The following is a 26,632-nucleotide window of genomic DNA, read 5'->3' on the forward strand; positions in this document are numbered from 1 at the left end:
ATAAATCTCATGTAGGAAATCAACATATTAAAAAAACCTGGCATGCTAAGGGCAATTAGATTCCAGACAAGCTTAAACAATTAATTTGCATTCTCCCCCACACCTTTGGGATTATTGAAAATACAGCACCACCTAAATTAAAGAAGAAAGAGAATACGGACATGGTACAAAAAAACCGTTTTGAATTCTTATTCTCAGTACTGACCTGCTACCTCTCCAGGGCAACGCAGGGGAGTTGCTCTTTCTGGAAGGCAGCACTCCAGAGGCTGAACACTGCCCAAGCAGCCTCTCAGCTTCCAAAATGAAATATGTATCGGAGACACCTTAAACGGCCACTACACGAGAGACTGCTATCCAATTTCTCCCTAAATTTGTGTTCCTTAGTTTTAGGCTTTCCTAACTGTTTTCAACTTCACTATCAAGACTTAATCTTTACATCTGCTAGAATAAACTTTGGCTTGCAACGACTTTTTGTGTTCAAACGGAGCTCAGGTTAAGCTGACAACCCTAAGATGCTCTTCTTTCCTTTGACATACCAAACTTACTTTTTAAAGAGAGTATTTAAGATGGAAGATACAAAATTGAGAGTGGCGGAAGGATTTGGGGAGGAGAAGGAGCAGCTATGAAGGACTCAAGATGGGGAGCTACAGATAGATAGAAAGCTCTGGTGTATACTTCTCTTCCTGTTATTTGTGCCTATGTACAGTCTGAATCTCCAAATTAGTGATTTTTGCCTTGTTGGATTTATGTATGTATTTGACCACATTTTTGACATGTTTCATTACTGTCAATTTATCTACATCATCTACACACAGTGGTGGCAACGTCTACTGAAGATAATAGACACTGACTCCCCTTGTGAGATAAAAGCCCTCACCTATGGTATAACCCATGCATCTCTGCTAACTGCAGGTATATACCACATTGACCACCAAAGGTGGAAAGAAAGTCTTTTTTAGATTGTAAGAATATATGGTTATAAAACAAACAAACAAAAAAAAACCAAAATAAAAACATTCAGAGGGCTAAAAGGCCAATGTCATATTGGAAGCTACTTGTTGTTCATTTTCAAAACTGGCAAGGACAGCGGAATGTGTCAAACGTGGAATAAAAATGCATGGAAGATAAGTAAATTTTATGCACAAAAGCACTATTTAAGAAAGTACAGTGAGAAACATAAAGCAGAGTGAGACCAAATATATATGCATGCGTAGAAACACTGATTGAGAAATCTAACTGCAGTGATTTCCATCCTCTCATCACAACTGAGCGTGTACTAAATGAATAAACTGCTACTTGACATTTCCTAAATAAATATCACGGGAAGAGTACTTACTTTACTTTAATGAATCATTTTGGCCCCTACAACAGAAAGTAGCTGTGATGAACTATAATCTGTTTCGGGAAATATAATTCTATAATGGAGATATATATGGACTTAAATATGAGAAGTTGTGGTCTCCAACAGGTCTCCTTTAAAAGAGATTCTGATTCATCCATGCCCACTTCTACTTATATTTGATCATAGCTGTTGACATGCTGTATCTGCCATGCAGAGAGATACTTCTCTACCAGAGGTAAGAAAGCCATATGGTTGGTGGATGACTACGATTTTTTTGCAAGGCAAACTGAACTACACAGGTGGGTTTTTTTTCTCTAGTTATTCAAACAAAACTACCCATTTAGCAAACAGAGTATTTTCAATTCAGGTGGGATATTTTGGCCCATAAAATACATTTCTAAGAACTGAAAGTCTCTCTTAAATACAATCATAACTGATGAGCTAACACTAACTTCCTGCATTAGTGGTCCTCTCATTCACCATGCACGGTTAGATAAACAAATTCACTGTAGTGATGAACTGAAGCAGCAAATAAGACTTGTCTTGTTCATGGAGTAGAACTGAAGCAGCTGTTTTTGCTTGACTGATGCAATTTGAAAGGGCCCCCAATGGTATACCTCAGAAAAAACAGGGCTTTATTTCAATGCTCTTTTTATTACCAAAACTACTCATAGGATTATCATAGCTATACAAGGAAATTGCTTTGACTACGTGTAATTGCAAGCAGGAAAAAAGTTCCTGGCAAAGGCAGGTGTAAAATAACGTTTTACCACCTTTGTTAAGGCACACAAAAACTATCCCAGTAATTACTCCAATGTCCATAATTTAGCCAGACAAAGCTCTCAATCGAGCTGAAATTTTAGTCATCCAGACTGCGTCTGTGAGTATTTCCTTTAGAACATCTGCCGTCAGAAAAACCTGTTGTAACTCTGAGGTGGTAACTTGACCAGGATGGGCAATGGTCGGGAAAGGCTGCCGAGGTAGGTACCCCCTGCATGGGACGCTACCTGGTGTTCAGACGCCGTGGGAACTGAACACCAGAGCTTCCCTCGGGACCAGGTACGAATGTCCTATTCAGGGACACATTTCTCCTATCACGTCTAGCGACTAATATTCAAGTAACTTGCTTCATACATTGGAATTTATTAGAATATAATTTTTAGTTAGGCATAAGGGATCTTGACATTTTTGCTTTGATTTGGTAACTTCTTTTAAGAGCTTGGCATAGCCAACAACGTCACCACTAGTACAGGTGGGACTTTGCCCTGCACAAGTGTGAAATCCTGATCCCATTAAGACATTAGGAATATAACCGCCAATTCAGCAAATCTTGGATTCGACTGTGCGGTTTTACGTGTTACATAGACAAAACACATTCTCCTCAACACCTCTGCCAGGAGCGGTCTATGTTTGCTGGCTGTCAAATGCTTGTTTAAAGCATTTATGACTCCACTCGAAGTGTAACTTCAACTTGTACCAGAAATTTAAACTCATTTCAGAGGGTCTAGAAATTCCAAAAAGTTAACAACAGAGGTATGCCCTGTACCATTCTAGTGCAAACTAGATGCATGTTTAACTAAGTGCAAATAGCACCTTACAGTACTAAAATCAAAAGCTAAAAATAATCTAAAATAGAATCAACAAATTTATTTGACAGTCCTAGTTTTTACTTCGTGTGTAACTGAACAATGGCATAATAAATGCATTCTTTAACTTAGGAATATTATGTCAGATCACACAGGGTCTGACTACACAGCACTCAGAATCAAATCTCCAACGCATCGCACCCTAATTCATAAAACCGTGGAACATCATCCGAGTCCATTTTAACCAGATACCAGACATCTTGAAAAGCATGCAAAATGATGGGGGGTGGGGGCGGGGGGGAGAACAACCTTTCAAATATAAACGACAAAATCCGGTTAGCACTGTAAGAGCAAACAGCTAGAAAAAATCAAAACTTGTAATCCCGAAAGAAAATGCTTTGCGCAAGCCATCTGGAAATGACTTGAAAGTGTAATTGCCATGCTGCTGAAAACACAGAAGCATAAAACTTCTGCGCTTCCCATTGTACCTGTTTTCCAGCTAAAACGCAAAGGCGGAACCGAAACTAACCACAGATGGGAAAGGCTCGCACCTCAGACGCATCTGCACCATGAAGCGGCACCATCCCCTGCTCTACCCCGGAGCCGCCGCCTTAGAGCGAGCCCAGCACAGCCCACACGCCTCCCCGGCCACAGCCCCAGCTACACCGGCGCAAACCACCCCGCCGCCCCGACCCCACGGGGGACTGACTCCTCGGTCGCCTGCCCTCGGTCACACGCCGAGGCGACCCTTCCTCCCGGCGGGGTGCCCGCTTGCGGCCACCTCCCCCCTACAGGACGAGAGGCACCCCCGTGTTCCCAACGCTGCCGGCGCTCGGCTGGCGGTGCCGCTCCGGGAACACACGCCGAGCGCCCGCTCCGGCGCTCCAGTTCCACAGCCGTGTTCTCGGGCTCACGCCGCCTCCAGCGTCCGTCTCCTCCCGAGGGCTCCCGTTCGGGGGAGACTCGTTCGAACATCCCCCGCTCCCGGGACCCGCGACGCCGGTGCCAGCCCCGTGCCCTCCCGGAGCGCCGGCGGGAACGGCCGGGCGAAGAGCACGAACCCTCCCAAGTTTCAGGGAAGTTGGGGCCGGAGCGCTGACGGCCGCCTCCGTGGGCGAAACGCCAGGCCCCTACGGCACCGGCGCGGCCGGCGGAGCCGGGGCACCACCGGGCTAAGAATTGGGTCGCGACGGCGGCAGAGAGCGGCGCCGCAGGACGAAGCCCCTTCGGCGCTCGCCGCCGGCCGGAGGGCTCCCCCCGCCCCGCCCCGCTCCCCTCCCGAGGGGGCGGCCGCCGGGCCGTCGGCCGGCTCCGCTGCGGGAGGCGAGACGGGCCGGAGCAGGACGGCGGCCAACGGCTTCCTTGCCCCGGCTGACGGTGGCTCAGAGGACCGCGGGGCCGGCGGCAAACGCCACGGGGAGCGCCGGCCCCGGCCGCCGGGGACAGCGGGGCAGACGCCGCCGGCCCCCGCGGACCGACCCGACCGCGCCGGGCCCCCTCCTCGGATGCCGGCCTGCGCCCCTCCCGGGGCCCGGCCGCCCCTCCGGGGGGGGGGGCTGGGAGAGGCCGGCGGGAGCAGCGCGGGCGCTCCGACGTACCCGCGCCCTCCGCGGCACGGCCCGGCGCGGCGCGGCGCGGCGGCCGGGAAGGGAAGGCGCGGGGGGGGGGGGGGAGCGGCGCAGGCGGCGGCCGCGGCTGCAGCCCCCGGCCCCCTCTTGGCGGGGCAGCCCCGGGAATCACGCGCTCCCAAAATTTAAACCGCCGCCGGTACTGCGGCTCGGCGCGCAGCATCCCCCGCCCCGCCGCTCCCTCCGGCCAAACCGGCCGCACGGAGGGTGTCGTGTGTGTGTGTCCCCGACCCCCGTCACCCCCCCCCCCCCGCCGTCTCTCCCCGCCGTCCGCGGCCGATGCCAGCCCGCGGCCGCCCCGCGCCGGCACAGGGCACCCCGCCGCGACACCGTCTCCCCCCCCCCCCCCCCCCGCCGCGGCCAGCGCTGCGCCGGGACCCGGCGGGAGACACCACAACCGACGGCGCGGACGCCGCGCCCCCCCCCCCCCCGCCCCCGCCGCCGCCACCGCCCCGCCGCCCGGGCACGGATCCCCGACGGCGGCGATCCCCGCGGAGCAGCGGCCGGAGCCGCGGCAGCGGCACCCCCGTTCCCTCCGCCGCCCGGGCGGGGGGCATCCCGCGAGGAGCGCGGCGCGCCCGCCGCCCCGACGGCGACCCCCCCCCCGCCCCCCCCCAGCGCCCCGCCGTCGCTCCCGTCCCTCCGTACCTTTTTCAGCGCTGACATTCTAGTGCATTATGAACGCGGCGGGTGCGGGCTGCGCGCGGGGCTGCCGGGTCAGGTGAAGGAGACGCCCGGCCGGCAGCGGCAGCAGCGGCGCGCGCCCACCATCACCCCGGCGACTCTCACCCCGCCGGGGCGCCGCCGCCGCCGCCGCCGCCGCCCGCTCCCCGCCCGCCGCCGGGGCCGCCCGCCGCGCGCCGCCCCCCCCCACCCCCCCCCCCCTTTGCCGTTCCCTCCCCTCCCCTCCCCGCGCGCACCCCCGCCCTCGCTCCCGCGCGCGCGGCGGCGGCCGCCCGGCTCTACGCAGCCGCGCTCCCCCTGCCGGAACCCGCGGGTAGCGCGCCGGCCGGGGCGGGAGGGAGGGAGGGCGGGGCCGCGCGGCCCCGCCCCTGCCACCGCCTCCGCCAATGGCGCGCCTCCAGTCCCGTGACGGGCAGGCGCGGCGGCGAGCAGGAAGGAGGGCGAGCGCGGGGCTGGCGGCTGCGAGGGGCAGGTTGGGCTCTTCGGAGGGGGCCGCCTGCGCGGCCGGGGCCATGGCCCTCAGCAGGCGGGAAGGTGAGGAGAGGCCGGGCCGGGCCGCGTGAGGGGGCGTCGAGCGGGGGGCGTCTCTGCTGCCGCGCCCGCTCCTTGGGGCTGGGGACAAGGGAGCCTGGCGGGGCGGCGGTTGCCGGCCTCGGTCGCCCTGGGCCGAGGCGCGTTTCCGCCCGGGCGTGCCGTGCTGCCGCCGTTCCTGTCCCTCTCCGCCGCGGCCTTTCCCCGCGGGGGAGGGCGGTGGGAAGCCGGAGGCGGGCGAGAAGGGGAGCTCCGGCAAGAGGGTCGCCTTGCGGGCATGGCTCCCGGCGGGAGGGACCCTGAGGGGAAGGCGGCGGGCGTGCAGGGCGAGGGGGGCACGGCCTGGTGGGTCTGAGGCCTCCTCGGAGCTCCTGTCCTGTAGCCCCTCTGGCTCGGGGCTGCCGGGGAGGGTTCCTGCTGCTGGCTGCTGCTGCCTGGGGGTGGGGAGGAAGGGTACGTGAAACTACTGCTCTAATCAGAAAGTATTTTAGGGTGAGCACCTCTTTTTCTCAGTACGCACGTGTACGTGTGCTCGGTAGTGACCGCGCAGCCTGGCTTATTTAAAGCGAGTTAGCCCAGTTCTGACATTAGTACTGTGCTTGCAAAGGAAGAAAAAAAAAACCACGCCTTCGCCTATCTAAGCATGATTTCAGTCCGTTTGGTTTGCCTTTATCTTTTATGTGACACGGCTTTGCTCAGGAAGAATGCAATAATAAAAATGCAGGTGTTCTTTAAGTGATACCTTGTTCTTAAGGGGGGGTGAGTTGGGCTGAGCTATAAGAGAGTTGAATGCTTGCCTACTGTAGTGACTTTGTGGCTGGCTCTTGAGTTTTCAACCAGTTCCAGCATTCTGAAACGCGAATCCTTCCTGTGAGAAGAACAGCATGAGAGTGAGACTGAACAGCAAGGGTTAGTGTTCAAGCTACTTGCTGACTGCAGCTGGTGATGGTTTTGAAAGAAGTATAAAACAGAGTAGCATTCTGTGTTTTAGATGCAGCTTCATTCTGAGGAATGGAGAAGGCACATGGAGTAACTGTTTTGTTTCTAGTTTGACTTCCTTTGAGGAAAACCAGAGAACTGCAAATTGATGTCTTCTGGGAGAAGGCTAGAGAGTTGGGAAGAGTGAGTTCAATCACTTGTAAATAAACGTGTGGCTCCAGAGCCAAGAATGGGGGAGACAAATTACAAAGCACTCAAATTGTTTAAAACCAAAGGTCAAATAGAGAACTACTTGTTTCAGTACGGTGGAAGAGAAAGCTAAAATGATCGTGCTGAGTGACTGCCTTTACTGTGTAAAGTTAGAAATCGCTTATGTTTTCTTCAGCCACTCTAAGGACTGATGACTTAAGATTGGGAAGAAAATACAGCGAGGAATACAAGGATGATAGGATGCCACGTGGTCACCCGGGATGAAATAACAAAACTGGAAGAGTTTACAACATCATCTACTGAGCCTCAGCAGCCAGTAGCACGTATGGAAACTGTTGACTTTCTATTGTGTAAAAAAATATACATTTTTTAAAAAGACAGGTGTCTCAGAAAAGAGCTGAAAAAGAAGGTTTAGCTGCTTCTCTTTAAGGCTGTTTTTGCCCCTGTCTATGGGTGTAGGTTAAAGATGCTGAAGATAGACTTTTGTCTGCATTACAAGTGAACGCTGAAGCTTTTTGTTTTGTATTGAACGGGGACGTAATACAGAAAAAACAGGATGATCAACAGCTTGTAAGTCATGGGTCTAATTGTCAGTTAAGAAGATCTAAATAGTGGAAAGACAGTAAGCCAGCAGTGCAGGTAAGTGAAGTGCACTTCACTTTGCCAGGAAAGGGTTGGGCAGGTGCAACTGAGAAAGTGCCAAGTTTTTTTGAGTTTTGTGGGGCTTTCTGGTTTTCAGTTGCTCATGTACCAATGATTCATAACAGGGCTAGAGGTACTAGCAGTTGTCATTATATGTGTTGCTGACAGGATTATTATCCTCTCTGGGACAGCTGAATTCATAATTCATAGCTGTTAAACATCATCAATTGCATCTTTAAAGCTGTTGTCATCATTCTTGAAAGTTTGGCCAGCCCCAAGGTAACACTATCATAAAGGGTTATCTAGTGGTGTTCCTGCTGCTGAAGGGTAGAGTTAAGATATCAGTGTAGGTGTGGTATACGTTGTTGACCTTAACTGCTAATAAGAAGTGATACGATAAGAAGTTGGTATGCCGGACAAAGGATGATCTAGCGGTACTACAGGGGACTTCCTATTTGAGAGATTAAACTAGAAATTTGATAGGGCCAACTGATAGTCATCAGTAAAAACAGTAACAAAAGTTTTTAAACAGTCAGAGTATTGCATCAGAGAGTGCTACTTTCATGTCTTTGTGATAATTCAGATGACTTGGGCTTGGGGCAGGAAGCTCATACTTGTAATAGGGATTGAAATGAGATTGTGGTTCCTTGGTTTTAGGGTTTTGTTGGCTGTTTAAAACCAAAAAAGGTCAGACATTAAACAGCTTAATTCTTGCAGAAAAACACACCAGATTTTTTTTTTTCCTTTTTCTAATTGTTTAAGAACAACCTTGCTTCTTGCAGATCTTGGGGGTTTTTTATTATTATTTTTGTTTTCTAAACTCAACATAATTGTTTTGAAAACACTTTGAGGCTTTTTCTGGGGAAAAAAAAGCTTTTTTTAGGGTGGATGTCTTTTCTTTCATCAAGGTGTGTTTCTCAGTAAGGGAAATATTAATTAGAAGTGGAGTTTGATGCCTGACACTATTTTCTTTTGCTCTGGGAGAGGTATCTTTCTCCTGCTCCCCCATGCCCAAGCAATTAACAATGCATATTGCTTTCGGTGACCAAAGACTTATTACAGCTCACCAAGATGTAAATTTTATTTGCATTGTAGTTGAATAAATCACAAATATCTTGGTTTTGTGATTAAATGTAGAAGTTGCACTACTGCAAGTGTAATTGACTCTGCCATTAAAGCCTTTTGGGCAGGGAGGGAAAAAATCTTAGGCCTTTTTTGTTGCTGACTTCAACATTGTGCCTGGATGAGAAATCTAGCCAAGGAGAAAGGCCAACATGGAAATGATAGATCCAGCGGCTTTGTATTTAGAAAGTCTGTGAGGGTAACTCATGCTTACAGATAGCTGAATATGTGGAGCCTGACATAATCTGGTCTTTGGGGTTCTGTGTTTTGTGGGGGTGGGATTTTTGGAGGGGGTGTCTTTGGGTTGGTTTCTTTCCAGAAATTATACTTTGGAGCTATTTTTATTTACTTTGCAGTGAGATAGTATGGTCCACAAGAGATAGATAGGACTTTGTTTAAACATACTAGGATATTTTTAGGAACAGGTATATGTACTTGTGTTATTTAGTAAAAGTGGTAAGTGGATGAGGTGATGTGTACCATTTTGGTATGTTGATTTGGGGTTATTTTACCTTTTTAAACAATCAGTGTGTGATGCCTTTCACTCAACACTAGCTTTGAGCTTGTTATCAGTAGATTTCTGGAACATATTGGCTAACTCGGAGCAATCCATAAAAAGTTAAGATTTGTGTCATGGTTTAACCCTAGCTGGCAGCTCAGCCCCACACAGCTGCTTGATTGCTTCCCTCCCCAGTGGGATGGGGGAGAGAATCAGAAGAGTAAAAGTGAGAAAACTCCTGGGTTCAGATAAAGACAGTTTAATAGGTAAAGCAAAGCCACACATGCAAGCAAGGCAAACCCAGGAATCCATTCACCACTTCACATGGGCAGGCAGGTGTTCAGCCATCTTCAGGAAAGCAGGGCTCCATCACACATAACCGTTACTTGGGAAGACAAACGCCATCACTCCTAACGTGTCCCCCCCTCGTCCTCCTTCTCCCCCCAGCTTTACATGCTGAGCATGACGTCCTATGGTCTGGAATACCCCTTGGGTCAGTAGGGGTCAGCTGTCCCGGCTGTGTCCCCTCCCAACTCCTTGTGCCCCCCCAGCCTCCTTGCTGGTGGGGTGGGGGGAGAAGAAGAAAAGGCCTTGGCTCTCTCTGAGCACTGCTCAGCAATAGCTAAAACATCCCTGTGTTATCAACTGTTTCCAGCACAAATCGAAAACACAGCCCCATACCAGCTGTTATGAAGAAAATTAACTCTCTCCCAGCCAAAACCAGCACAGATTGTTATTTCCAGTAGGCAATATGTGGTTTCTTATGTTTTCAGTTGTCTTTAGTTCAGAAGGTTGAAAACTGTTCTCTAAAAGTTTGCATTTCTATTAAGCGTTGCCTGATGGCTTAAATTAAAAGTCCCTTTATGACTAGAAAGAAAAGACAAATTCTCTCTCATTGAAACTTCCAGAACTTTGTAATGATGTGATATTTGGTATAATATTGATTTCTGTTATATGCATATGTGGGGATGCTTGCAGAAATTGCTGTATATTATGTTACAATCCAATATTGAAGTCACAGCAAAGGGCAATATATTTACTCTCTGAAGAAGACTATGTAGCCATTCAATTGTATTTATATTTTATATGATAAGAACTTAAAAAGATTCCTTTTAAATAAAACCTAAATTATGCACAGTCTTGTTGAACTTTTGCCTGTGCTCAGTGATATTACCCCTGCCAGTTTCACCGTTTGTTTTTTAAATACTAATATATTGAGCTTTGTTTTAGTTTCATATGAGCAGAGGGAGCAAGCTGTCTCTTCAAAATTTTCAGATATTTTTTCCTCTTCAGTAATCTGAACTGAGTGACTTTTTTTTTACAGTTTTCAGCTATTCTTATGGCAGTGCTTTAGGCCATTATAGTACTATTTGTTTTCCATGTTACCCCCAGCATTTACCATAACTTTTAACTTTAGCCCACATGTGGTATAGTTTGATGTTCACTTCAAAGCATATCCTGTTTACATCTGGATAAGAGTTCTTTACGTTGAAGTAAGGTTTATACTTTCTGAAGTTTACAAAATTTACACCTGTGTTGGCAGGGGACTGGTCTTGGTGACCAGTGATGTTATAAGCGCACAGCCTTTTTCTTTTTTTTTTCCCCTTCCCTCCAGAATTTGTGTCAGAAGAGAGGGGCGGGAGGAAGTGTCTTTTACAGCTGTGGTTTACAGTTGGTCCAGCTTTGAGTAGCCAGAATAATTATTATTATTAATAATAATAATATTCAGCAAAGTTGAGCTTCTTTAGATGTTTTAAGTGAGGTCTGTTTGATTGTGCCAGGTAAGATCAAGATAATGGTGCAGTATGAGAAATGTATTGTTAAGTGCTGTAAAGATGCTTAGAAACATGGATAGCATGCACAAATTGAAATAATGGTGAAGATGCTCTGTTTTCCCAAGACTGTAGTAGGAGTACACATCTTACAAGGTGTTGCTGTGAGGCAGATGGGGTTCTTATGAACAGCTGGAACAAAATCCTGATGTTCTCACTGTGGTGGTTATGTAGCTTCTTATCTGTGTCAAGACAAGTTTATTAGACATCTAGGAGCTTGAGGCTGCAATTAAGGTGGCCTACTGAGAGATCTCTAAAGCCTTTGTTGAGACAGGATGGCACGATCTATTAGATTCTTACTGAACTACACAGTCATGCAGAATTTCCTGACAGATGTAATGCCAGTCTTCCTGATTTGAAACTGCAGTGTGACACAGAGATCGTGCTTGGTGAAGCTGAATCAGTTTCGTCTAAGCTAAGAAGAGAAAAAGAATGTCCGCTTTTTGTAGCAAATAAATTACTGTTTTGTATCTGCAATTGCTGTGAACTGTGTTGGCCTGGATGCACACAGGTCCATCTTTGGGTTGTAAATCACTCTCCCATTGTGACTCACTCCTTAATTTAGGTGAATACATAAATGTGGGGTGTGTAATCACTATATTCTTTTCCTTTCCTTCCTTTCTACCCTACTGATGTGTGCTATGTACTTAAGTTGCTCTCGTTCAAAAGTTGCCTCAAAGATAGGAGAATGGTATATTAGTGAGTTTTGGATAACAAAGTGATTTTTGCATATATTCTAAAAATTAGTGCTAGGTGAAAAGATGAATGGAGCCACATTTTATGGGCTACTGTATTAGAGCACAAAACTGGAGGGTTTTTTTACACTATGCCATTCTTGAACTGTAATAATAAGGCAGGAGTTAAATCTAGGCAATTAGCATCTGATTTTAATGTCTAATGGGATGTGGAACATTAATAGATGCTGTTTCAGTGAGAATAATGTCAGAGGTCTTGAGATGAACCTCAATATTGTGAAGTTAACATTACATGCTAGATTTAAAATGGCAGCGTCTAAGCTTCCTGTGCAGCTCCCCGTGACTTTTTGGTTAACAACTGTACTGGGATGCAGACAGCTGATAACTAGTAGTTCATGCACAGAATTCATCTGACCTTGAATACAAGTAAATCCTCCTGTTATTTGTTTCCCAAACAGTATGTGTAGGTTCTCTTTTTTTTTTCCCACTAAATTTGTAATAATAGCTTTAGCAGTTAAATGATTTATGTTATATGGAGTGTCAATGAGAGCAATTGTAAAAGTGGGGAAAAGGACCATTCCCACCTTATGTGTAGACATTATATCAAAAACTGTACAAATTTTTCCATTTAAGCTGTCAATGAAGTTTTATGAGGCTAGTAGAACTAAAAGATTGTGTAAGGAGCTAGTCAAGTTAAAAATAATCAGTTTGTGATATTGGCATTTCACCATGGTGTTCCTAGTCAGTCTTAATTCCAGAGTTTTGTAGTTCCAAAGAAACCACAACCAAGCAACCCACCCTCCTTGACATCTGCTGACCCAGATGATAATAGCTCTTGGGGGAAATGGGATGAACAGCCTTTGTTCATGGAAGTGCTTTCTTTGTGAATGCAGGTAGTTTAAGGTATATGAAGCTGAGAGACTGTGCCTTCCAGACCAAAAGACTCTTCTTCAGAATCAAGGTTTCTAACATGTAGGGAGATCTTCACAGGAAACAAATGACTATGTAATACAGGATTCCTTAATATAGTAAGAAAAGGCAAAAAAGGGACCAAGGCCAAAAAAAAGTCAAGGTTTTCAAATGTGAGTAGCAAACATGGTGTGTGTGTTTAATGCCAAAGATGATTAAGCACTGGAAAAAAACTCATGTGAACTATTTAGTTCCTCTAGTTCTTGAAGGGCCTCCGGAGTCATTTGAAATATATTAAAAATACTCAAGACACAAGTTGTCAGATCTCAATGTGGATAGGTGCGTAAAATTACTTCTTCCAGTCATTCAGACAAGATAGCCTAGTGCTTTTTCTGGCCTTAAGGTGCAAGTGAATTCCAGCCTGAAATTTGAAGCTGAAAAATTACTTGGTATCTTCCTCAAGAAAGAATATCAGAGAATAACAGTGCTGTTTGGAAATAAGGGCTATAAATTTATAGATAGATGCAGTGAAGCCTGAAGTATGAAAACTGAAGATGTTGTAGATGATCTGCAGAATGGCATCCTCTTTGACCAAACATGAGATCTTGTAAGATGTTAGCTTCTGTGTTTGTCTACAAGTGCCTCTTTCAAGAGATAGTCAGCTTCAGCCTGAATTTTCTGCACCAGATCTTCCAGTCCTTACTTTTATCCTGTTTTGTCCTTCAGCTACTCTTGAAAGAGCCTGTTACCATAGCCTCACCAGGATGAGGACTGCTTGTGGGTTGTGAACACAATTCAAAATACTGTAAAATTGGAGGCTTCCCATTCCTATGTGCATAAAACTGTACTTTGGCCACAGCTAGAATTTGGCATATTTCACACCTTCCCCCCCACCCCTTGGAAAGATCAATTTTGTTATTCCCATGACAGTGCTTTGCTTTGGTTCGTACACACTCTATTGATGGTGGAAAGGAAGTATGTCACTCTTGGCAAAGCTGACTTCGCTGGTAGCAGGAAAATTACATTTTCCTTTTCTTCTTCCTTATTTGAACAACAGCATCCCTTCTTAAATATAAAGTACACCCTTACCATGATCTGAACTGTCAGGCTATACAGGATGTAATTGCATGTCATTGCATTCTTCTTCCTTTCCTCTTTTCTCTGTGCAGCTTGAACACTTTTCGAAATGGGAAAGTTGTATAAAAATGAGGGGGAGTGGGAAAATGGTACCCTGCTCAGCTGCTGTGAAATTTTTTGTTGTAGTTAATTCCTCCCTTTCCTCTTTGTTTGAGTTTTAATCTGTTGGTAGTAGCTGAACCGGTATCCCAAGTCTGGGAATTTTCTCTGCAGCTAAGTGATCTCTACTCAAAGATTTTTGAAGTTAATGTTTAAATAGCTATTCATTGCCATCAGGGGTAGAACTTGTGTGTGCGTGTGCACATGCACGCTCTTATGACATAATTCAAGCCTGTGGTCTGCCATTTCTAGCAAAGGTTATGGGGTCTTTGAGCTTTAAGCTATGTCCTTTTTGTTTTGCTTGTGGGGTTTTGGCTATGAGGGTTGGTGATTGGGTGTTTTGTTTTTCTCTGGGAGCAATGTGTGTGTGGCTTTTCTTGTATTGTGAAATTCAGGTCAAGATTAATACATTTCATTATCCTCAGATTGCATATTGATTTCCATTGACTATAACTGGGGCTTGTACTCAGTGCAATATCATCTGTACTGAGTACATCTTGGATACCCAGTGGCTGGTTGGCAGAATTGGTATCTTGTATACACTAGGTCTCTGGAGGGGTATCTAATGTGTAAGCAGAGTATGATGCTTAGCATGGGTCTACCACTAGGCATTATAACTGCAAACTGAATTTTGCCCGTAGTTTCTGAAACATAAACTAGGTGCCTTTGTCTTTTTGAGACTTATAGAGCCATGACCCAAGAATCGCTATAAGTTAGGCCAAGCAGATAGTGAGTGAAGACCTGGATAGGGTGGATTGATGGGCTGAGGCCAATTGTATGGGGTTGAACAAGGCCAAGTGTCAGGTCCTGCACTTGGGTCACAACAACCCCATGCAGCGCTACTGGCTTGGAGAGGAGTGGCTGGAAAGCTGCCTGGCGGAAAATGACCTGGGTGTATTGGTCAACAACTGGCTGAATATGAGGCAGTGGCGTGCCCAGGTGGCCAAGGAGGCCAATGGCATCCTGGCTTGTATTAGAAATAGCGTGGCCAGCAGGAGCAGGGAGGTGATTGTCCCCCTGTACTCGGCACTGGTGAGGCCGCGCCTTGAGTACCGTGTTCAGTTTTGGGCCCCTCACTACGGGAAAGACATGGAGGTGCTGGAGTGTGTCCAGAGAAGGGCAACCAAGTCAGTGAGGGGCCTGGAGCACAAGTCTTATGAGGAGCGGCTGAGGGAGCTGGGGTTGTTTAGTCTGGAGAAAAGGAGGCTCAGGGGAGATCTTATCACTTTCTACAACTGCCTGAAAGGGGGTTGTAGTGAGGTGGGTGTTTTGTCTCTTCTGTCAGGTGATTGGAGATAGGATGAGAGGAAATGGCCTCAAGTTGCACCAGGGCAGATTTAGATTGGACATTAGGAAAAATTTCTTTACTGAAAGGGTAAAGCCTTGGAGCAGGCTGCCCAGGAAAGTGGTTGAGTCACCATTCGTGGAGGTATTCAAAAAGCACATAGACAGGGCACTTCAGGACATGGTTTAGTGGGCATGGTTGATGGTTGGACTTGATCTTGAAGGTCTTTTCCAACCTAAATGATTCTATGACCTTTGTTCATCAGTTTGGCCAGTTGAGCAACTCCTTTGGAAAGAATCCAGAAGACCTAAAATATGAAAGTCAATGCTGTATGGTTAAGGGGCAAGTAAGCTTTATGGGGAATGGTTTAAGGGAATGGATAGTAGCTCCAAGCCAGAAGTTGTCGTCAGTCTTCCATCTGCTAACTGGTAAGAATGGCAGTCTGGCTAACATTATCTGTATGTAGCAGTCTCTTAAAATTAAAATGCTTTTATAGCCTGTTGCTTTGGGTCCTCATGAAATCCAGGTATCTCTTTTTCAAGAGCCACTCTTTTTCAAGTGGTCCCCTTGAGCACGTCCAGTCAAGAGTTGACTGTCCAGCCACCATTAGGGAAGAAGAGATTATGCAGGCAATAGGGTTGTTATAGACAACTAGGCAAAGCCCCAAGGAATCTGCTCTAGTTGATTTTACTCTGAGCATTAGGATTAGACTAGATGATGTCTGGATGTCCCTTCCAACCTTAACTGTTCTGTGATTTTTATGACCATGCTGTAAAGTAACTGTCCTGCCGTGGCCTTCGTAGGAGATGTGGTACTTACACAATAAAAGAGACTTCAAGGATTTAAATCCTTTTGAATATCAGAGAGTAATTCTGCACTAACAGATGAACTGAACATTTTAATGAAGCCTTGCCCATATGTTCTGCATGTGGATTATCATTCTGTCTCCCCTTTCCATCCTCTTCTGTTTTGCTGTACTATCTTTTCTTCTGCTTTAGCAGAAATAGCATGTTAACACATCTTACACATAGGATGTCTTCAGAAGAAATTCCTGACTCTTCCCTTTTTGGAAAACTTCTGTCTGTAGGGGAGAGAGACCAAGTAGGGCAACTTGCAAGCTTCACAGAGTTCTAATGTGTTCAGCGCTCTTGATGCCACTTATTTTATTCTTGCTGCCTAAGTTGCATTTAAGTAGGCAGAAGGCAACCAGTTGAGAAATGTGGTGGGGTTGCTTACAGTATGTATGGCAAGTAGCCAAAAGTATGTGGCAAGCATTCTCCACAGAAATGTTTTTGAGGAAATTGTTGCCTCCTACACTTAGCTGGACAGGAACACTTCCGATGTTGTTCAGAACTTTATTTGTTTAGTTTTTCAGCATGCTTTTGTTACAGTCTGTAGTCTTAACTGAGTTTTAAGTCATGCTGTCAACCCCAGGAGAACCTTTATAAATCTGCAGTGCTATTCCACCTTTGGCATGTGTGTGTTTGTGGGTTGTCTACTTATGTACCTAAGAAACTTAAAGTGGTGTCGATTTAATATGTAGATGCCAAACAATGCATTTATTTGAAGGATGCTTTTTACTCTTCTCACAAAATTGTGGTAGAAAGATCCTAGATGTTCACAATTTGTTATCACTAGCCAGCACGTGTTCTGCACTGTGTTTCTCAGACTTACACTTTGGTTGGTTTGTTATGTCAAACTGTAGAGACCTGGTGCTTTTTCAGTTTTCTGATGTATTTGTACTTCACTGTTTCTACACCAGTTGTCAAGAATTAGCCATGGAACTAGTCTGGTACCTGTTGCAGCTTGTTCTCTTTTCTGAAAATACTTTGTTACTGAGGAATTCCTGGAAAGATGTCTTCTGGTGTTGCTTCAGCTCATTGCACAGTAGGAACATTCAGTGCTTTCAATTACAGTGTTTTGATTAGTGTTGCATGTTTTCATCTAGAAAGTGAATTTGTTTCACTTTTGAAATTAAATAGAAAATTTACTCAGAAGACCAGACTAGAATATGTAAGCTTTTCACATTTGTAGGTCTATTAGAATTGAAGTTTTCTACTAAAAATTTCAGGCAGTTGGACTAGATGATCATTGTAGGTCCCTTCCAACTGAAATACTCTAACTGCAGAAACACAGGAACTGCTCACTTCAGCTTGTGCTTACAGCTCCCTGCATCTCAGACACAACACCGCAGTTGGGTTTTTTTGAAGCTATAGAAGTACACAGAAGCCACATACTTCACTGTAAAATGGCATAAGCTCTTAATAATTCTGTGAGGAAGGTTCATGTGTTTTAAATATAATTATATTTTGAATGAAAGTACAGTGGCTCTACAGATTAAAATCTTCCACTGTTGGCTTTTTAAACTCTTATTTGCCACTACTATAAGCCAAATTATACTTCTTTAAGTGGAAAACTTGATGTCAGTGGGATTTCTATGAGGAAGCTGAGCAAAATCTCATCCTAATGCTATAAATGAGTTGTGTATATGCGTTTTTATGTACTGCCCTTAAATGTGACTCTGCCTTAGGTACTGCTGAAGTAGTAAGCAAAGTTCAGGACCTTGATTACTGCATTAAGATGTTATGTGTTTTTTACCCCTTTAAAAAAGCAATAGCCTTGCAGTGATTACAACTAGTAACTTATTCTTTCTTTATGAATGTCTGTCTTGTACAGCATTAGTGTACCTGATGAAAGTCAACTTATCTGGTACTATTTGATGTGACTCCTTCTTGCTAGCTTTAATTTCAGAGACCTGTTTTAAATAAATTTTGTCTACCTCCTTTTAAGAAAGAAAAGGATCCAGTGTGATCACAGACATCTGATCTTTGGCTTAGTTTGCCTATGTGTCAGTAACCAAATGTAAGGAACCCTGGAGTGATCTTTGAAGAATATAGTGTTAAAAGCAGTCTTCAGTGCAGTTGGTTCTAGTCCTTCCTGTTGGCAGTGAGTCCTGTAGTGTTTATAGGAGTTAGAGCTTAATATAAGAGACTTCTCTAACTAAATAGTTTTATTTTCTCCTGTTAGTTTAGTAGAAGAATGTTGCAATACTTCTAGATACTCATCAGTGCGTTGGTTGGCAGCTCTCATTCACCAGTAGTTTCTAATATTTTTGTGGCATGGTCTGATGTAATCTTATGCTTGAGCTATATAACACTTCTCACTACTTGCTTAAAATTCTTTTGGCTTTTGTTTGCTTCTGCTAAACAGCCTAGCTTTTTGTTGTTGTTCTATGTCTTGTTGGTTATTATAAAAACTCTTCTCTGTGCCTGCTCAGGTTTGAGTTCAGCTGGTTTGTACACAGCAGACTTAAGGCTGTACAAGGTTTTTGGTGAGATCTCTCTAGATTCATATATTAATGTACTTCATTTTCTTGTCTCGGATTTAAAAATACTTGGCCCAATAGGGTCTTGGATCACATTGTCATTGTACGTGACCTCCATCACAGTAGTGGCTCGGTCTCTCTTGTGATTGATTAAACACACAGGTTTTAATCTGTAGCCACCTCCAGTTTAGTAATCTCCATTTAGGAATGTTGGCTTGTCCCCCTAAGTGTGGAGCCCTCCCACCCCCTTGGGGGGAGAAAAAGTCTATAAGGTTTCATTTCTGTCTTTAATCTTTATAAGCTTGTTAACGGTCAGTGTAGCCTGGTCTTCCCCTGCAGCTGAAGAGCGAAGACTCTTTAAACCTTTACTGTTTGGGCCAGGTATTTCTGTTAATATTATTATTGTACAGTACCTCCTTTTGACCATATGCCCAGCTCTAACATTGTGAAGTTTCCTTTGTGTAATCTTGAAGTGTGTTCAATCTATTCCACAAAACGAAACCACTTAGCTTATCTGTTTTCTTCTCTTTTTTCCAGTTTCTCACCTGTTAATTCCAGAGACTGCTTTATTCTAAGAGGAGAGATATATTTGTAGTAGTCTGTGCAACAAGGCTTCCCTTTTTTTTTCCTTGTAATTGGCTTCTTACTGCTGTTCACATTTCTTTCCTGTTCGATTACAGGCTCAGTTCCAGAGATAATTCCCCTAAAACTATTCTTTCTCTTCCAGACTGGAATGCCAGGTTTTGTAATATGTGAATACAATTTTCAAGAATGTCCTCAAAAACATACCCAGTAGAATATATTAAATTCAGTCCCTTGTACGTTGTGCATTAATGCTGTATATGAATGTGGCAAATTTCGTTGGTTCTGACTCCAAGTAGTGTATCCTTCATCTTTCTGTGATCTCCCTCATCTTTTCTTGCGCTCTTTTTGAAAGCACATCTCAAAATTGTATATGCTTGTTTAGAAACATCAGTCTTGCGAAAAGTAGAAAAGCGTTCCCAGATTGGTCTCTTGAAAGACCACATGAATCTGTACAGATCCTCCATCACTTATGTTGACTGGAAAACAATAGCATCAAATAACCATATGTATTTGACTGTGCTACAGGTATGGTGAGAGCAAGTCTTATTTCATTTTGTAACTCTAATAGGTTACAATGGTATGTATACAAAAGATATGTCTCTGGTAGTAGGTATTCTTCCTTGAATTTTCTTTATTGCTAATATCTTGTTAAGAGGTAGTTATTCTTACCAGATGGACTGATGTCTGAAGCTGCATGGTGCCATAGACATCAGGTTAAGGAGAGTTTTGAATAGTGGAGAAAAACTGCTCTGTAGCATCAGGCAAGACCAACCTCCTGTGGTTAAGCCAATGCTCATGGATATCACAGGATATCTTTTCTTTTCTTTTCTTTTTTTTTTTTTTTTTTTTTTTTTTGGTAATTGCAGCAATAAAAGCTTGAGGAAAGAGCATCCTCTCTCATCTGAAAAATGTTTTGGTAGCTCAGCTCTGAAACTCTTAACTGCAAAGCAGAATGCTTCTCTGGAGTGTGTAAAGCTGCTGAGTGTGGCAGGATAGATATTCTGCAGAGCCTCATTTCCTTTTTCATTGATACACAGGACAAACTTGTTCAAAAAGTTTTGGGCTGCAGGCAGATTTTTCTTCAGGCTACAATATACTTAGGATTCCAAATAGCTCAGACTAAAACAGTGAGGTTTTTTTCAGCTGCTCTCTAGCGATACCACCTTCTTCATTCTCCCAAGGAAGGTATACTGCTGGGATACATCGCTTCCTGCTGTCTTCAGAAGCCTTGAAATATACCAGGTTCCAAACAGGGACCTTGTCATGACTAGGTGTCACTGCTGCTCATTTCCATTCCGTCACGGTTATTGGGAATTACTAGTTGTCTTAAGAGATGACTTCGCAGGGCTGAGATGCACTGACACAGGTGTGAAAGCTTTGCAGGCAATAATGAACTCTCCCATTCTGCACACAGCTGCTTCTTCCTGTGTCTGCTGAAAACTCCAGCCTGTAAGATTGGATGCTGCTTTGGTGTTGGCAGCTAAACCACATCTTTGCTGAAGTAAATCTATTACTGCTGCTGATCTAGATATTTCTTTCTAAGCAAGAGCGATTTTGTGAAAGAATCTTTCCTTGGTATTCTCACCCTCCAAAGGCAGGCATTGTTTCAGCTTGCTTTCTCAAGCATAGATATTAGAGATGGGAAGAGCTCCATGTGAATGAGAAGGAATGAATGTATCAAAACTTGTCTTGTATTGCTTTCTGAAGCAAAGTTAATGTGCATGTGAGTATAGTCCTTATATTTTAAAAAGAAAAAGAGTGAAGTCATTTTTTGTGGGGGTAACTGAACAGATGACTAGAGAAATCAGATTTCAAGATGGGGAGCATAAAATCCACTGTAGCTGCTGAGGAGATAGCTACATAGCTCCTCGTAGGTTTGGAGAAAATGTATTTCCATATATAGATTCATCAGTATCTCAATGATAATTCGCTTTGGAAGAACAGCTTCCTCAGTGCAAGTGCTTGAATGTTAATTTGTATACTGGTTTGGCTGTGGTGGAGTTAATTTTCTTCATAACAGCTCCTGAGGTGCTATGTTTTTTTTGGAGTTGCGCTGGAAAGTGTTGCTAACACAGGGATGTTTTAGCTATTGCTGAGCAGTGCTCAGAGAGAGCCAAGGCCTTTTCTTCTCCCCCCACCCCACCAGCGAGGAGGCTGGGGGGGCACAAGGAGTTGGGAGTGGACACAGCCGGGACAGCTGACCCCGACTGACCCAAGGGATATCCCATATGATGTGACATCATGCTCAGCATGTAAAGCTGGGGGAGAAGAAGGTGGAAGGGGGGACGACATTCGGAGTGATGGCGTTTGTCTTCCCAAGTAACGGTTACATGTGGTGGGGCCCTGCTTTCCTGGAGATGGCTGAACACCTGCCTGCCCATGGGAAGTGGTGAATGGATTCCTGGTTTTGCTTTGCTTGTGTGTGTGGCTTTTGCTTTACCTATGAAACCGTCTTCATCTCAACTCAACCCTCAATTCTACCTTTCTGATTCTCTTTCCCGTGCCATGTCGGGGGGAGTAAGTCAGTGTCTGTGTGGGAGCTGAGCTGCCTACTGGGATTAAACCACGACATTTAGTAACTGTTCTACTGGAGTTCATTAAAATGCTGCAGTGTTAGTAGCAGTACTCAGGGAAAGGATCCAGGATAAACTTCTTGGACAACTTGCTTTAGATTCAGAGATCTGCAAAGGGCAGTTAACTTTGTCTTATTGCACTGCTTATTTCTGTCTACGTTCTCTAGTTGTCCTCTGAGGAGAGTAATTGCAGATTTTGTCTTTCTAGCTGTAGAATATCCTAGCAAGGGAACCTTATGAAAAGAAAATACACAGTCACTCATTGATGTCTGTCTTTTGGGGAATTATGGTCTTAACCCATAACTTGCAAAATGGATTGTGCTTACTTGATGAGGACATAGCTGGCAGCTTGTCATGTGTTTTTTTATGTCAGTGAATGATGGATAACTGTAATAAAACTAAAATTTGGACTTCATGAGCAAAGCTCTCTGCACAAGTATCTCTTCAGGCTTACATCTTGTCATAGGCCTTTCATAAGGTCAGAGATTATTCAAGAGACTGGGCACAAGCAAAGAGTAAGTGATCACGTATAAACTAGCAAGAGCTCAAAAAAAGTGTAACAGGACATTCTCCCCCATAGTTAATCATTTACATGACAACTGGAGCATATTGCCAAGGTACTTGTGGAGATAAAGCTTGTCTATCAAGGACTAGTGGTTCAGGGATTTCCTAGCTTGATTAGGGTGATTTTTTTCAGTTGCGAAGAAAAGTAATTTATTGAAGAGAGTTGTGTGATGATAGTATGATCTTCTGTTAAGCTGCAGTAGGAGCCATTCTTCTTATAACAGCGTAAGTCCTTTTGGCAGAATTTTGTTAAGAATCTGCACCAGCTTGCTTGTATAGTGTCCATACACTGTATGTTAAATTTAAAATTGGAGTTAAGATAAACATGGGTTTTCTCCAAAACTCTTTTGTCACCTCCCCCATCCCACAATACCTGCTTGACCATGTAGAATTCATGAAACTGGGGATCTTGTTTTGCAATAGATAAAAGCTTTCATAGTATTACTACATATATTACATAGTATACATAATATAATATGTAATTTCAAGTGATTGAAATATGCATGCATCCATATAAAGGTGATAGTTTTGTTGATGAGTAGATTATTTGCATATATTTCTTTTCTTTAATCAAATGATGCTTGCATTTGAGTAACTAGTAGCAGATTGCTAGTGTCGTCAGAAAGGGGCCCATAAGAGGAAGAGGCGTATAAGAATACTGCTAATTCTGTAAAAATAATTGGGTTACCATGTGTTTCTGCTGCTGTCTACTTTTAGTTTTTCTATGTGATTAAATAGTTGTAGCTTGCTGATTCTAATGAGTGATTCAATTGCAATGCCTCTGCGCCAGAATAGACCTGCATTTTGAGCAGCCTTATAACACTTGTGTAGGAAGATACTTGTTTTAAAAAATTTTTTAAAAAGTGTTTAGTCTGTAAATGTACTGTATTAATTTATTGCCAAAATGTAGTCAAATAGAAGACTTTAAATGTAACCTTGCTATTGAACTCTGGGGTTTTAAAGCTGCTTTTCTGACTCAAGTTTAGGACTTTAATGTATTATTTTCAGCTTTACTTGTGAAAGGTAGGGACTACTGAAGACAAACATGCATGGAATATGAGGGAAACTATCTTGTATTAATTAGTTATTGGGTTTTTTATGTCTTAAGATACCTTTAAAACACTGCATTTCTTGTTGTTCAAGAAGTTTTCTTACCCCACAGTGTTCATAGGGAAAGTACTGAAACGACTCTATGCTGAAACTTCATCATCTTCTCTTGTGCACACTTCAAATAGAGAAGAGGAGGCTGTTCTCAGAAATCTGGGCTCAAAATCCAAAGAAAAGAGTTTGGATGATGTTCAGACTTCATCAGCAGATGTTAGCGCATCAACTGATAGACCCTGCGAATCATTTCAAGGTGAGACTGCGTAGTCCTGTTTCTGATAATATGCTTTTAAATATAGTTACTTTACTTGAAACAGTATAGTACCTATTTTTTTTCATCTATTGATACCAACAGGCAAGTGCTAGTGGTATTTAATACATAGAACACTTGAGGTCAGCATGTAAGTCCTGTGAAAGCCAAGAAATAGTCTTGGTGTATATGCACGAATGCAGCACTTAGCAACAGCTAATATGAAACTTCAGTGTACGCTATAACTGTCTTTGGTGTAATGTCTGTTGAAGAGTGAGAAAATGACTTACACTGGTACAACTCCGCTCAGCTATTAGAGATACACCAAAAGATTGGCGAGAGTACATGCTCCAGCACTTCCTCCTGCCCTCACATTGCAACATAAACCCCATGGGGCATGTAAACCCAACAGAAGGCAAATATCAGTTCAGGCACTATGTTAGTACCCCGCTAAAGAGCGTTATTTTGTGTGTGTTTATGCAATGAAAGTGGCATGTGAATGTTTTGACAGGTAAGTTAAAACAGGTTGTATAATGTGGATGCTATGCTAAAAGATGAAGCAGTTGCAAAATGAGGTAGCTGTGTTATTACTTGTGGATGAAAGCTCTGTGCATAAGTACAGAAGAAGTGTGAACTGCTTTGTGTTGTAGGTTTAAAACCAAACTTTGCCATAACTGAAAGAGGTTGTTAAACTGACTTGAAATAAAAAGGCTTGTTTCCTGAGAGTATAAAAAGCTTTCTCTAGGGGACGTGCTCAGCTAGACCTTAAAAACAAGGAAGAACTGATTGTGGATGTGGTCTGGGCCAGGAGACTAAAGTCCTAAAAGTAGTGAGCAAAATGAGTAGTAGGATTAGAACCCTGTACTACAGAAGAACAGATGTTTGTCTTGTTCAGGGATCTGCTTGGTACAGTTGAATGGGAGACTGGTCTGAATTGCAAAGGATCTTTGGAGAGCTGATTGATCTTCAAGAATAACCTTCTCAAAGCACAAGAATGACTCATTTTGACATGCAGAAAACTAGGCAAGTGTGGCAGGTTGCCTGACTGTATTGGGTCTGGCTGAGATGGAGTTAATTCTCCCCACAGCAGCCCTCATAGTGCTGTGTTCTGTATTGGTAGCTAGAAAGGTGTTGATAACACACCAGCGTTTTGGCTGCTGCTGAGCAGTGCTGTCACAGCATTAGGGCTGTCTCTCCAACATTTCCCCCCCGTCACTGGCAGGCTGGGGCTGGGCAAGATCTTGGGAGGGGACACAGCCAGGACAGCTGACCCAAACTGACCAAATGGATATTCCATACCATATGATGTCAGCTCAGCTATAAAAGCTAAGTAAAGGGAGGTGGAAGGGGGGGCATTCGTTATTGATGTTTCTCTTCCAGAGCAGCTACTATTTGTACTGAAGCCCTGCTTCCCAGGAAGTGGCCAGCCATCACCTGCTGATGGGAAGTAGAGAATAAAATCTTTTGTTTTCCTTTGCTCTCACATGCAACCTTTGCTTTATTAAACTGTTCTTATCTTGACCTATGAGCATTTTGTTATATTTTTTCTCCCCTGTCCAGTTGAGGAGGGGGAGTGATAGAACAGCTTTGGTGGGCACCTGGCATCCAGCCAGGGTCAACCCACCACACTGACTGAGCTCAGATGTGTCAGGGACCAGCAATGGGAGGGTGAGGGAAGGCTAGCTGGGACAAGGTAGGCACAGGAGCTGTGTCATCACTGTGGAAGCAATCCTACAGTACCAGACATGTTCTGCTCTCCTTTTCCAGGTAACTGTAACCAGGTTCAGCCAACAGTCCAGTGACACCAGGCAAGTCAATAGTGACAAGGCCGGTCTGAAGTCAAGCCAATATGTAAAGTCTGTGAGTCAGGGTGTGCAAAAACTGGGGTATGTGCCCAGGCACAGGCATGGCTGCAGTCTAGCTTAGGCTGGGAGCTGCTTAAAAGCCTCAGCTTAAAAGCAGCTCCTAAGTGATGTGAGAGGAGCCCCTGCTAAGATGGCTTCTTAGAGGTCTTTCATAAGCAGCTCATTCTTCATAACAATCTGGATCACCACCTGTGTGATATCAGAGAGCTGTCTGTAAGTGCCTGCAGCTAAGCTCCTAGGAGGGAGCTCTGGGCCCTTACAAGACAAAAAGGAAATACAGAGAAGGTGAAAGCAAGCATTATCTACCCAAGAGAAATATAGAGATGTTGCCCAAGTATGCTGGGATGGAGTTAGGAAGGCCAAAGCTCAGATGGAGTTGTAACTCATGAGATATGTGGGAAGAAACAAGAAGGGTGGGGACAGAAACTGGAAGGCTAAAGAAAATGCAGGCCCACTACTCAATGGGCAAGGGACTAGTGATAGAAGACAAGGAAAAGACTGAGGTACTTGGTGCCTTTTTTGCCTGTTTTTACTGGTAAGATTTGTCCTTAGACCTCCCAGGCCACTGACCCTAATGATAAAGTCTATGGGAGTGAAACATTACCCACAGTAGATGATGATAGCTAGGGAGTAATTAAGCCAGTTGCACAATTGCATGTTAGTGGGACAAGATGGTGGGCATCCAGGGCTGCTGGCTGATGTCATAAGACTGGTTTCTATCCTCTCTGAGGATAGAAATTGCAATTGGGATGTTCCTCAGTGACTGGAAAAGGCAAACATTGTACCCATTTTCAAGAAGGGCAAGAAGGAGGGTCTGGAAAACTGTAGACATGTTACAGAGTAAATGCAGCTTCTGGAAGCTGTTTCCAAGCCTGTGAAGGACATAAAGGGAATTGGGAACATTAAGTCTTGGTTTACCAAAGACAGGTTGTACAACCCAGTTGCTTTCTATGAAGACATGACTGGCTTGTAGATAGGGAGGGCACAGTGCATGTTCTTTAATTTTTTTTAGCAGGGCCTTCAACATAGTCTGCTGTAGTATTCTTATAGCCAAGAAGGTGAGGTATCAACTGGGTAAGTGAATGGTCAGATAGACTGCCAGGCTCAAAGGATGGTAATCAGCAGTACAAAGTTCAATAGATGGCCATGTGCTAGTGGTGTACTTCGGGGATTAATACTGGAGTGCAGAGTCCTGTGTCTGACATGGAATAACCAACAATACAGTC

General features: G+C 44.4%; 2 protein-coding genes across 5 annotated transcripts in view; one reads left to right on the top strand and one right to left on the bottom strand.

Annotated features, from left to right (window-relative positions):
* DLGAP2 (DLG associated protein 2) overlaps positions 1–5,246 on the bottom strand; it is a 478,161-nt gene extending 472,915 nt beyond the window's left edge. Inside the window, exon 1 of the mRNA XM_049818620.1 lies at positions 5,205–5,246. Within this exon, the coding sequence (XP_049674577.1) occupies positions 5,205–5,222 (18 nt within the window). The 5' untranslated portion in view covers positions 5,223–5,246. The remainder of the gene's footprint in view (positions 1–5,204) is intronic.
* A 428-nt stretch (positions 5,247–5,674) lies between these two features.
* ERICH1 (glutamate rich 1) overlaps positions 5,675–26,632 on the top strand; it is an 83,081-nt gene continuing 62,123 nt past the window's right edge. For 3 of the 4 annotated variants that reach the window (XR_007508320.1, XM_049818637.1, XM_049818640.1), the window contains exons 1-3: positions 5,693–5,774; positions 7,096–7,243; positions 23,350–23,544. Coding sequence is in view for 3 of the 4 variants with exons in the window: in XM_049818637.1 (XP_049674594.1) it covers positions 7,153–7,243; positions 23,350–23,544 (286 nt within the window). In the remaining variant the exon portion in view is untranslated. Of the gene's footprint in view, positions 5,775–7,095; positions 7,244–23,349; positions 23,545–26,632 lie in introns of all 4 variants that reach the window. The other variant, XM_049818639.1, reaches the window with a different exon arrangement.

This window comes from Accipiter gentilis, chromosome 16 (genome assembly GCF_929443795.1).
Source record: "Accipiter gentilis chromosome 16, bAccGen1.1, whole genome shotgun sequence".
NCBI classification, from domain to species: domain Eukaryota; kingdom Metazoa; phylum Chordata; class Aves; order Accipitriformes; family Accipitridae; genus Astur; species Astur gentilis.